Source organism: Mesoplodon densirostris, chromosome 7 (genome assembly GCF_025265405.1).
Source record: "Mesoplodon densirostris isolate mMesDen1 chromosome 7, mMesDen1 primary haplotype, whole genome shotgun sequence".
In the NCBI taxonomy this organism is placed as follows: Eukaryota; Metazoa; Chordata; class Mammalia; order Artiodactyla; family Ziphiidae; genus Mesoplodon; species Mesoplodon densirostris.
Genome location: NC_082667.1, coordinates 102,735,390 through 102,747,459, shown reverse-complemented (window position 1 = coordinate 102,747,459; position 12,070 = coordinate 102,735,390). Strand labels below are relative to the sequence as shown.

General features: G+C 44.6%; 1 protein-coding gene across 1 annotated transcript; it reads right to left on the bottom strand.

The window, feature by feature from the left end:
- Window positions 1-575: 575 nt before the first annotated feature.
- Window positions 576-1,166, bottom strand: C7H11orf87 (chromosome 7 C11orf87 homolog). Its single transcript, XM_060105650.1, has one exon. The coding sequence runs from the start codon at window positions 1,164-1,166 to the stop codon at window positions 576-578; it is 591 nt and encodes a 196-aa protein (XP_059961633.1).
- Between the last annotated feature and the right edge of the window lie 10,904 nt (window positions 1,167-12,070).

Genomic DNA, 12,070 nt, shown 5'->3' with positions numbered 1-12,070 from the left:
GTTTACGTTTTCTTTATAATATACTATTGCCTGAGTCCGGCTGAATGTGGGAATGGGGAAGGGAGGGAAGCTGAAGGAAAAGTGGGGGTGAAGGGGAAGAAAGGGAACTGAACCTTAACTTGACAGCTATGTACAACATACCAGGCCCCCTCCACTCCCTTTGTTCAGGGGGTCAACGCCTTTTACATGTTTGGTAGCTTGTGCGGTCTCTCCTCCATATTGTGGGGGGCGCAGGGTGGAGAGGGAAGACGCATCCTTCACTGACAATGAGAACTTATGTGATTTGTCATGCGCTTGGATCGTGTTATTAATTAATATTATAATAATTACTATAAATATTAATAATAAAGTATTATTATCAGCGTTTTCTTCTTCCGAGACTTTCCTCGCCCAATATTTACAAATACCGCACAGTGCCTCGGCGGAGGAGAAAAAGAGTAGGGGGAAGACAAATAAGGGAAGAGGGAAGAGGAAAGGGAGGCCACAGGAACGTGGAAGAGGAAGGCCGGAGGAAAAAGAGCGAGGACGGCAAAGATGCTGGAAACGAGGAAGGCAAGAGGAGAGGGGCTAGACAATCAGGACAGTACCACCGTTTGCAAAAGGCCCTCGCCAGCTGGGTCCAAACAGGAGGAGGCTGTGTGCGCTCCTTGCGGACTGGGGGCCGGTGGTGGAGGCGGAGGAGCACAGGGACGCTGGCACGGGAGGCCAGGGGAAGAAGAGGCGTTGGATGAGGCGCAGAAGGCAGCGTCCCCGCCCTGCTTCTCCAGCCGGCTTTCTTTTGCTTGGTTTGGGGCCTGGCCGCCCTCGGCTTGGGGAAGCCCCGTGCCGCCGCGGTTGCCGCTGCAGTGATCCCGCTCGTATTCCTCCTGAGCCCTCTGCATCTTCCGTTTCTTCATCCTACGCTTGTGGATGTGGAACGTGGAGAGGGACAGCACGATGAGGCAGAAGATGAGGGTGACCAAGACAATCAGCACCAGCGTGGAGGAGAACGAATGGAAGAGCTGCTGTCCCACCTGCGTGATGCACGTGCCGCCGCCGCCACCTCCTGCGCCCGGGCCACGGGCGCTCGCGTTGCCCGTGCCGCTGGCGTTGGGGGAAGCAAAGGTCCGGTTGAGGAGACACGGCGGCAGCGCCAGCCTCAGCTCCTTGGGCTCCCTGGCACTCATCGGCGCTGGGCTGGGAGGGGCCAGGCACACCAGACTTCCTCTTCTGGGCACACGGTTCCCACCAGCCAAGAAGAGCACGGAGCCCGCGCCACCCAAAATTACTCCCTGGTGTGGGAGGGGATGCGCTAGCGAGCGAAGGACTGAGGGAGCAACTGCGGGCAAGCAAGCCGGCCAGGCAGCGAGCGGTGCCCAGGAGATCCTCTCCGGCCCCGCCTCGAACGCGTGTTCGCGCGCCCTTTTCCTTTGCCAAGGCACCAGGCTGCAAAGAGAACAGGCTTAGTTAGGATCCCAGCCGCTGCCCGGGGGAGCGCTGAGAACCGGAATGATCACCGCCTCTGCAAAGCGGCCCTCTGAGCACACCGCCTCAGCTGGGCGCCGCCCGTCTTCTCCGCAGCCCGCGGACCCCAGCCCGACTGCCCGCCCCTGGCCGCGCACCAAAGTCTCCAGTTCTGCGTTCGCGCCACTTTGCGGGGAAGAGGGTCTGCGCTGGCACCGCGGAGATGCCGATTACTCAGCAGATAAAGCAGCCACCCTGAGCACTCCACAACTTTCCAATCGCAACAGACACTCCGCCACGTCGGAACGCAGTCCCTGCTTCCCAGAGCGCCGACTCTCCCCTTTCCGGAGCCCTCTCAATGGATGTCTTCGCCTGGATCCTACCTTTCCCAGCACCCACCCCGGGCCGCCGAACCGGCTACGGGTACGCAATCCTCCCTTCCCTTCCCTCCCCCTCCAGACTCTCCCTCCCTGGACGTTGTCAGATCCCTTAGGTCCCAATCCCATGGGGGTAACCCTGGGGCCACATCCCACTCCGCCTCTGTCCGCGGCTGAGGCTGACACGCAGGATCGCGCTCCATCCTTTCTCCATCCTTCTTCCCTGGTACCTCCCCAACCCCCCCGCCCCCCCCCACCAACCAAAAAAAAAAAGCTGAGGCACCTTTCTTTCTCAGCTAAAGCACATCCTTGCAAACGCCCCCTTCTCCACATCTCTCTGTGCCCCCCACTTGACAGTATCCTGCTTCTTTCTAAGGGTGCTGGAAATGAAAGGGGGAGGGTTCCCGCCTGCAAAGTTTGGGGAACAGACCTTCTCTCGGGCCTTCCCAGTCCCAGCCCGAAGGCCCTGAGGCTCTTCCCGGGGACCAGAGCCAGGGAGACCCGTAGCGCGCAGCCGAGCCCCCTTGCCGCTCTCAAGAGGCAGCTGCAAACTGTTGCACTGCGGAGCAGTGAGGCGGCGTGCAAGCCCGGTCCGGGGCAGGGGCGGGGGCCGAAGCTACGGCCAGAGGTGCCTGCGCAGGCCGCCGGGGCTGTCCTACCCGCTCGCACCCGGCCACCCGGCCGCCTGGAGCTTTAGCCGCACCGTGTCCCTTACCTGGGGCCGCCAGCTGGCTGCAAGGAGGGAGCCCTGCCGCGCGGCTGCAGTGAACGGCTGCAGAAGGCGCGGAGTGAAGGGGCCAGAGACCAAGCCGCGCTGTCGCCGCCGCCGCCGCTTCGGGGAGCTCAGCTCGCAGCCTATTGCCAGAGAGGCCGGTGACGTCAGGCAGCCACCGCCAGGGCTCCGAGCCACCCCTCAGGCCCCCACCCCACCCTCATACCCCCAGCACCTCGTCCTGGCAGAGCCAGCCTCTGCCACACACCTTCCGGTTCCCTGTTGTTCCCCTGCTCAGGGGCTGAGCAATAACCTCCATCTCCACCCTGTGAGCAACCCACCTTCCACACTCCTCTGCTTAGGAAGGGCTGAAGCTTCAGTTCTCTGGCTGCCCGATTCCTCACCCTCCACCCTTTCCCACGTGGTCCCAAGCGCACATTTTTACACTCTAGAGATCCATCTCCCCTCAGGGCACACAATAGATTTTTCTCCCTCTGCTGAGGGGGATCTTCCCCTTCTCCAATCCTGTTTACGCTGGCCTGGCTCTGAACAGAAACAGTGCATGAGAGGGGCATTTCTGAACACAAGTGTGGCAGAACCTGAAATACAAATCTGAACGTGTATTTAACATCAAACGATCTAAATGAACCGTTTTCCTCTCCAGTAAGATCAGAGTCTCCAAATTACCTTTCACTCCACCCGACTCAGGATCCTCCTCTCTTCCCTCACACATTCATCTCCAGGCCCAAGAGCCACTCCGTGTATTAAATACTCCTTCTATTTTGACAATCTAGACACTCATGGGCACACAAAGCCCACAAAATGCTTATAAGGCAGGAAGACGAAAATCACTCAGAGGAGTGCAGAAATGAAACCCTATGAAAATTCTGGGCATTGTGCCTCTTACAAAGTACCCCTTCATTGGCCCTAATACTTGTTAAAGTGTTTGGTGCTTTTCTGTAGTATTAACAATAGCCTTTCTGCACAATGGATAGGACTTCCTGAAAGAGTCTCATCAGCCTGCCTAAATCTGGGTAGAGACTAATCAACTATTGGTTTCGAACCCTTGGGAAAATATGAAAAGTGCATTTGATTACAGTAGCCAACTTCAGAATAAAGTATTTTCATATTTCTACTGTAGAAAATAGCAGTTTCAAAGATATAGTATGGTCTTTGAAGGCATTCAGGTGTCTTATTAAATGTACATTTCCTTCTTCCCTTACTGTTTTGTTTTCTTCCCATCTTTGAGTCCAACACAGTGCCTGTGTAATACTCACTTGCTAAATTGAGTGCTGCAGTATACGTGGCTGCTTTTTCCTGCTATGCCTCAGAATTGAGAGAGAAAAGCAATGACTGATGCTCACCTATCTGCATGTATTTGCAAGCAGAGGGTTTTGTAAGAAAGACAGTTTGAGTCGCGAGGTAACGGTTTTCTGTAATCTGGGGGTCCCTTCTTCTGAGCCTGTGTTGCTATCTAGTCCTACTCCAACTTCTCCTTTTCCTCTCCTTGCCCATGACTTATATACAGAGAAAGAAATACATCATTTCTCCCCCAAATTCTTTCATTTGTTTGAACAAAAGTCATCAACTTTTTCTTCATAATTGTTTCAATTTAAAAAAGTATCTCTACTTAAGCTAATAGTGCAGTACATGCTGAATAATGCATGGTTTCTTGAGAGCACGGATTAATGCCCTTTGCTGCCAGAGTCACACAGTTAATGACAGCCAATGACCCCAATGCTGGTTTAGCTTTCTTGCCTGGAATGAGGACACCTAATGCCCTGTAAAAGACATCTGTCACATTTGGACATTCTGAATTTGATGGGCTCAAGGGCTAGAAGTGTGAGCCTTGCTTTCACTGTGATCACTACATGAGACTTCACTATTGACGCTTGACATGCAATGCCCCATTTTTGCACACTTTCTTTGTTCCTGAAAAGTTGAGTCTAATCTACATTTTGTAAAGGAAATTCAATTTTGAATACTCTAAAAAGAGTTCGGGCTATTTAAAGAGACTCTTTAGAAAAGCTGTCTTGTAAAGCAAAGAAGTTTTTCATAATTAGAATTAACTCTCACTGGTCTGTTTTCCAACCTTGAAAAAAATTAGTTGTCAGGTTCTCCCAGTGAGAAACATACATGCCTTCACAATATGTTATAATGAGATTACAATATGTATATAATGGGATTCCTTTCGCACACCAAGCTTCTAGGGCATGTGATTAGGCTGTCATTGTTCTTATTCTTTTGTTATAAATTATAATCATCTGTTATAGCACAAGTGTTAAAAGTGTTTGCACCGTTTTACACAACCTATGAAAAGACAAGGTGTTGCCTTGGAGAATTTACAATCTGCAGCAGATGAATGTGATCCACAAGACAATTGTATTTAACTGGAAATAATTTAGGTAGATTAAAGACATCAATTTTCAGGTCAAAAGCCCAGTACACTTTTTTTCCTTTCTCCTTCAAGAAGAATAGTCTGTAGGTTTATAATTCTTTCTTACCCAGAGAATGAATGTGCTAAGCAGATAGACGTGGATATCACTGGGTAGTATGATTCAAGCCCCAAGAATACCAGTGGCAGCAAACACGCACACCTCTTGGTCTACAAGAACTGATCCCACTGAGTTGCTATATGATTTTGGCACATCTGGCACAATGGCAAGACTTCTTCCAGACAACTTGTTGACACTGTTTTTGCCACCAAACTCCTCAGGTCACACTTGCAAGAGTGGAGGACCAAGAAGCCTCTGGGACTCTCATAATCTCCTCTTGTGATGGGAAAGCCCCTCTGAACTCAGGCACATTCCAAATATTCAGCAACATATAATATTTGCTCTCAAGTTTGATGAGGAATCTCCAACTAGCTTAGACAGAAGTGCCACATGGGCACCTGGTACATCAATCCAAAGAAGCACTGAATCAATAATAATTACAACAACAGCGATAATAAGTGTTATTATTATTATTATTCGCAAAATGCCTCCTATGTACCAAGCTTACTAAACCCTCCTTATAATAGCATTAAACCTCAAAGTAACCCTGCAAGGTTATTTTTTGCCAGAATAAAAAATTACTTATTTATTCATTCACTTATTTGCTCAACAAAAATCTTTGAGTACCTGCCATAGGTCAGGTGAGGAAACTAAAGCTCAGAGTAGCTAAAGACCATGCCTAAGTCACCTAATAGTATAGTGCTGGGATCAAACCCAAGCAAACTGATTCCAAAGTTAGTATTCTTTTCATGACTAGTGGTTTCTCTCTCTCACACACACACACCCCACACACCCACATCTCTATTTCTACCTCTGTTACAATTTTATCTCTATCTCTATCTACTGCTGATTGGAGGAATGTAAGAAAGTAAAACTAGAGAAAAGCAGAGCTGTTTGGTTGAAGCAGAGGAGCGGTGCTGAGAAGCTTTATCACCAGGGTCCTCCCCTCTCCCCAGAAGCAGTCCACAAGATGCTCCACATAATACCTTGGACTGAGCAGAGTCCAGTTTGGAAACCCTTGTACTGCACTAGGTCACCTAAGCAGGTTATTTTGGAACATGGTGCAGCATGATACATGCCAGGCTCCTCTTCGATTTACAGGGACTTTTCCAGAGGCTGTTCAGGTGATCTTAATATTTTGCCTAATCACATATCTCGACTACTCTGGCTCCCTGAATACCTACAGAGATATGCTCTGTATGTTGTCATATTGCTGCTGTTAAATCAACTACTGGCCCAGCCAGCAACTAATTAATAAACAAGGTGCTGAATGAAGCTCTTGACCTTATTCAGGTTATCTAGTGTTTTTTTTCCTGATTCATTCTTCTCATCTGTAAAATGAGAATAGTATCTTCATTGCAGTGTTTACTTTAAGCACTGAGTATATACTAATCATTCAGTAAATGGTAGCTCTTTACACTGTAAAGCTATTACTAAGATTAATATTTTAACCATGACAATAGAAGCATTATAATGTTTGGGACATCAAAATTCAGGAAAAATTTTATAAGTCTGAGTATTTTTATGGGAGGATAACTATAAGAGTGAAGGGACTGAAAACAATAATAGATAATGAGCAACTCAAGGAACTGGGACTATGAATTCTAGAGATGGGAAGACATGGAGGATGCATCATAGAAACTTCAAATGTTTAGAGCATCATCAATAGAAGATGAATTTATCCTTCTCTAAGTACTCAAGAGAGAACTGAAACATAGTGGAACAGATATATGGTAGGAAGTACATTTCAATTCACTATTTCATAATTGAAAAGATGTTTTTCTATATGTAACAGGTTATCAACTAAACCAGCCGTCTTCAGACTGGGGGACTCATATCCCTGGGAGTACATTAAGATTTTTCCAGGGGTATATGAGTATGTATAGTTTTAAATGAATCATTTCCCAAATCCTCAACCTCTATGTGTACTTTTCCCCAAAATGTATCTATCTGAGGTTAAAACTTACCCTTTTTCACCTTTCCTTGTATTTCTCCTACTTTACAAAGGAAGAACCTATGTTCAAAAATCCTCAGTCTTACTATCATGCAGTATTCAGGGTGTAGAAACCTTTGGGGAACCAACAAAGGAATACCTTGAGGGTGTATAACTCCTGAGGTGGTGACAGCAAAGCAAAAAGATCATCTGTAAGAACTATTGATGGGACAGTGCCTTATTTCATCCAGGTGACAGATTAATTTTAAGGCTCTATGTCTATTTATATATCGATTTATCTTAGAACTAGAATTTGGAAGTGAAATGGTTGTCACAGGTATACAAGTAGTTCAGTTTATTTAAATTGAAAAATGAATACAGATTTTTTCTCACAGAAAGTAAGCCTGATTTGCCTATTTGGATTGACAATTTGCATTTGCCTGATAGTATGGAAGACATATTATACAAATTGAATGAACTAAATCTATCAATCTGGATGTTTTGACAAAATATATTTAAAGTACATACGTGATACCGAATATGCCAGAAATTACATTCTTTGCAACTGTTAACTTATGATTAAAAAGTTTTAGATGTCAAATTAAAATGTGCAAAGGGGTCTATGATTTTCCAAAATTCTTTTAGGGAGTATTCAGGCAAAAACCAAAACAAAGCAAAGCAAAAAAATCTTTGAAGATTTCTATTCTGAAGTGTCCAACTCCCTTGACACCGTCTAGAAGGGCTCAAACACAAACTAGATGCATCAGGGGTGTCGTAAAGTAGATGTCTTCCTAGAGTAGGAGTTTAAACCAGGTGGCTTCTCTAATTTTAGGAAAGGCTAGGAGCCTACACACCTTTATATACCCATCAGGGCATTTCTAATCTCAAGCTGCATAAGTATATGCTTCATTTCTTTATACTTCATAATAAAAGCATTCTCCATTCAAGTCTCAGACACATTTGTATCTGAATATTTGTACAGAAAGTCAAGGTTCCTCTTGCTACATTATCCTTGACTGGGAAACATTCATTCAATGAATATTCACTGTGTGCCTACCATGTGCCTCAATTTGTGCTAGGTGCTTAGTACATCAGTGACCACAAGAACACCTCTGTAATCAGGAACTTGTATTCTAGTTACATACACGATCATATTCTGGTTTTCTAGCCAAACGTAAAGAATGTTTAATATTCCTCTTTTTTCTAATATTTTTAAATGAAATATCATGTGTATCAAAGAACAGAAGAATGTAAACTAGGTAGACTGATGGATGTAAAGCTAAGAAGTTGATGGGTTAGGACCAGCAAATGTCAAATAATTCTTAAAATCTTTGTGGCCAACGGCTCCTAGAAAATGAGAGTTCTGGTTCATGATCAGAAACCCACTGGCATATGCTTCTTTCAAGTGCTGCAGGCTGTGAATCTGTCTTTCATGAGAAAGATAAACAAAATATTTCCACCATGCACAAAAAGATATGCCTAAACCAGAGTTTCTCTATCTTGGCAGTATCGGCATTTGGGGTCAGATAATTCTTTGCTGTGAGAGGTTGTCTTAGGCATTATGGACTGTTGGGGTAGGAGAATTCTAAAGATGGTTCCCCAGGATTAAGTCCTCTGATTATTCAATCAAAAACTAATCTAAGTACTGCTATGAAGAGATTTTTGTAGATGTAATTAAACTCCCACAGAGTTGACCTTAAAATATAGAGATTACTCAGATAAGCCTGATTTGGTTAAGTAAACCCTTTAAAAGTAAAGAGTTTTCTTGGGCTGGTAGCAGAAGAGGAAGTCATAGAGTCAAAGCAAAAGTGGGATTCAACATGCTGTTGTTGACTTAGAAGACGGCAGGGAACATGAACAAACTGGTGTGGATGTCCTTTAGGATCTGAGAATGTCTGACATCCAGCAAGGAAATGGGGACATCAGTCTTACAACTGCAAGGAGCTGAATTCTGCCAACAACCTGAATGATCTTTGAAATGGACTCTTCCACTGAGATTCTATGTAAGAGCCCAGCTTGGCCAACACCTTGATTTTAGCCCTGTGAGAATCTAAGTAGAGAACCTGCTTGAATACCCCTTCCAGTCCTCTCGGTCTTCTGACCTATGGAGCTGTGAGACAATACATGAGTGCTATTTTAAGTTGTTGTGTTACACAGCAATAGGAAACTACTACATATGTTTAGCAGTGTTCCAGGTCTCTTCCCACTAGATGGCCTCAATACCACTCTCCAGTTGTGACAATCAAAAATATCTCTAGACATTGCCAAATGTCATGGGGGTGAGGGTGCAAAATCACCCTGGTCAAGAACAACTGGCCTAGGGCTTCCCTGGTGGCGCAGTGGTTGAGAGTCCGCCTGCCGATGCAGGGGACACGGGTTCGTGCCCCGATCCCGGAAGATCCCACATGCCGCGGAGCGGCTGGGCCCGTGAGCCATGGCCACGGAGCCTGTGTGTCCGGAGCCTGTGCTCCGCAACGGGAGAGGCCGCAGCAGTGAGAGGCCCGCGTACAGAAAAAAAAAAAAAAAAAAAAAAAAGAACAACTGGCCTAGACATACAACTTCTCTCTGCACAGTTAAGAACCAATGATTCAAAAGAAGAGATGGGCATCTTGAGCCCTACCCATGTTTTATGACAATTTCAATTATTGTTTTCTCTGAGTTACTGAATTTGACCAAGAGAGAATCTGATGTAGAGTGAGGAATGCTGTAGTAAATCAATCTGTAACAAATTTAAAAAATATGAGGTCCCAGGGGTCAATCAAGAGTGTTTGGAGGAGAATAAATAGTGCCAACAAAAATTGTTACCTTTCATGGTAAATGAACGTTCATGCAAAGAAAGGGGAAGTGATCTTGTTGGATTTGAGTATAGCTTTGGATTTTGTTTTCTATAACACAAAAGCTCACAGTAAGAGAGAAACACTTAGCTCAGGTCACAGAGCTATTGGTGGTCACACAATGCTCGATGATCTGGAAGATTCTGATGAAACAAATGATAATAAATGACTTATTCCACATTGTGGGTGACCATCTCAATTCCTCCTGTTTCTCTCTTCCTTATGAAGCAAACATTACTGTATTTATTTTGAGAATCAAGAAAGAAAGCCAAATGGCCCCATGGCTTTCAAACTTTATCTCCTGTACATTTTTTTGTTGTCTATATGTCCTGTTATGCTTAATAAAGCAAACAAATGAAGCAATGTGAATATGGCTTTAAAGCAGTTGTCAAACCTAAAGTATGACTAACTAGCAAAGAAACATATGAGACAGCTTAGATTTCTTCCTGTACTCTAAGTTACCTTTCCTCTACATCAGTTGCTATCAACTATGTTTTTATTACTGTAACAGACTATATGGGGAATAGACAAAAGCAATAATGAAGTAGTAGAAGGGGCATGTTGAAGAGGCACACTTGACGTAACCAAATTAATCTGTTTTTTTGTTTGTTTCACTGGATCTTTAGATATTGTCCAGAAATATCTTCCCTGCAACTGAATGAAAATTTGGTAGGTATCATGACTTTTTGAATCAGTTTTAGTTAAAAGACACTCTTACATCCTTTTAAATCAGAACACAATGTCAATTCAGTAATTAGACTATCTAATCTAAAATACTTACAAAAATTCAAAAACTGATTAATCATATATTTTCTCTTTCCTCATAGCTTGAGGTTATTTTAAAATGAAAGCCTAGAACCATAAAAAGTAGTATTTGGCTTCTTGTCTATCTCTCTGGCTTATATGTCTCCTCTTTTTCCTCACTTCCCATCTTTAGATTGCTAGATAGTTTCTTTTATCTCTGGAGTCAAAGCAAAGGGGAGGGAAAATGGTAAAGGGATAGGAAAATTTTACTTAGACTGGTTCTGTCCCAATATGCCCTTACAATCCTGGGTCCCGATAGTTGTCCAGGTTGACTCAAGATGGAAAACCTCCTACTTGACCCGTTGACATTCAGCTCTTTGTTCAGTTGTCACCAGTGACTATTTCTTCACTCTCCAGGATTCTATTCAGGTTTTTGCAGCTTAATCCTAAGGGAAAACTCTAGGAAAGAGGGTTTAACAACCATCCAAGAATTCTCCCACCTGAGGAGCAAGGGAACTGGATATTTATACACCAGTTGCTTCTCATTTGCTGCAGGCCATCCTATTCCAAGCTTCAAGTAACTATCCCAGCAGCATGTTAGCATCAACTACAGGAGTCCTTCCCAGTACATTAAAGCTGATGTCATGGGGGAATGTGCCCATTTCAAAATCCTCTGTATCCAGTCTTATAGTCCTCCCTACTGGGCTGATAACCTCAAAGTCCACTTTCAGGTATGTTCTCCTGGTTCTGCTGGGACACAACAGCCAAGCCTTATAGCTCTTTTGAGATGATTCCGTTTTTCCTGGAGCAGGGAATGTATTTTTCCAGGAGTTCAAGCTGAGTTTTTATCCTAGTTATTGTCCTAGAATCTGTGAGTGGGGTAGAGGTAAACTTTGAAGAAGATTAGTATCATCTCATGAAGACTCTGCCTCTTGTAATTTCTCTGCAATGAAAAAATCTGTTATCCTATAACAATGGGGAGTGAACAATTTCTGTAGGCCCAGGGGTTCAGGAAAATCTGCAGATTCAAGGTTTTGAAGTACATCTCCCCATCTCAGTTCTCAGAGCCACACTCCTTCCCTATCAAGGCCCCAATTTTTGCATAAGAGACTTGTCAGGGCTGAGAATTAAGTCTTTGCAATTCTACCTCTTCCACTCAGGTCTGCACCCGATTTTCAGCTGGATTTGCCCTCTGGCTACAGGAAATATGATCTCTTTTAATGCTGTATTAGTGGCCTTCTGGGATTCACACTGAGAATAATTTGATGGTTTTGAATTGAGGCTGTCACTTTTTTTCCCTTCAGTGCCACTGTGACAACAATAACCAATTCCACAGTCCTCATAATTACCATAATTACCATTGCCACTATATCTAAAAATGTGAGATACTGTATAAGCTTATACTCCATTCCAATTCATCACAGATGAGAACATTTATAATTGTGATGCTCAGCATGCCAAGGATTATCATCACCTCTCTTATCACCACCAGTAATGGGGCGCTTTTTGTGATTTGGTTGACAAGTTCCAGA

Excerpts from the sequence above, each read along its gene's own strand:
- C7H11orf87 (XM_060105650.1), bottom strand. The coding sequence starts at position 1,166 with ATGAGTGCCAGGGAGCCCAAGGAGCTGAGGCTGGCGCTGCCGCCGTGT.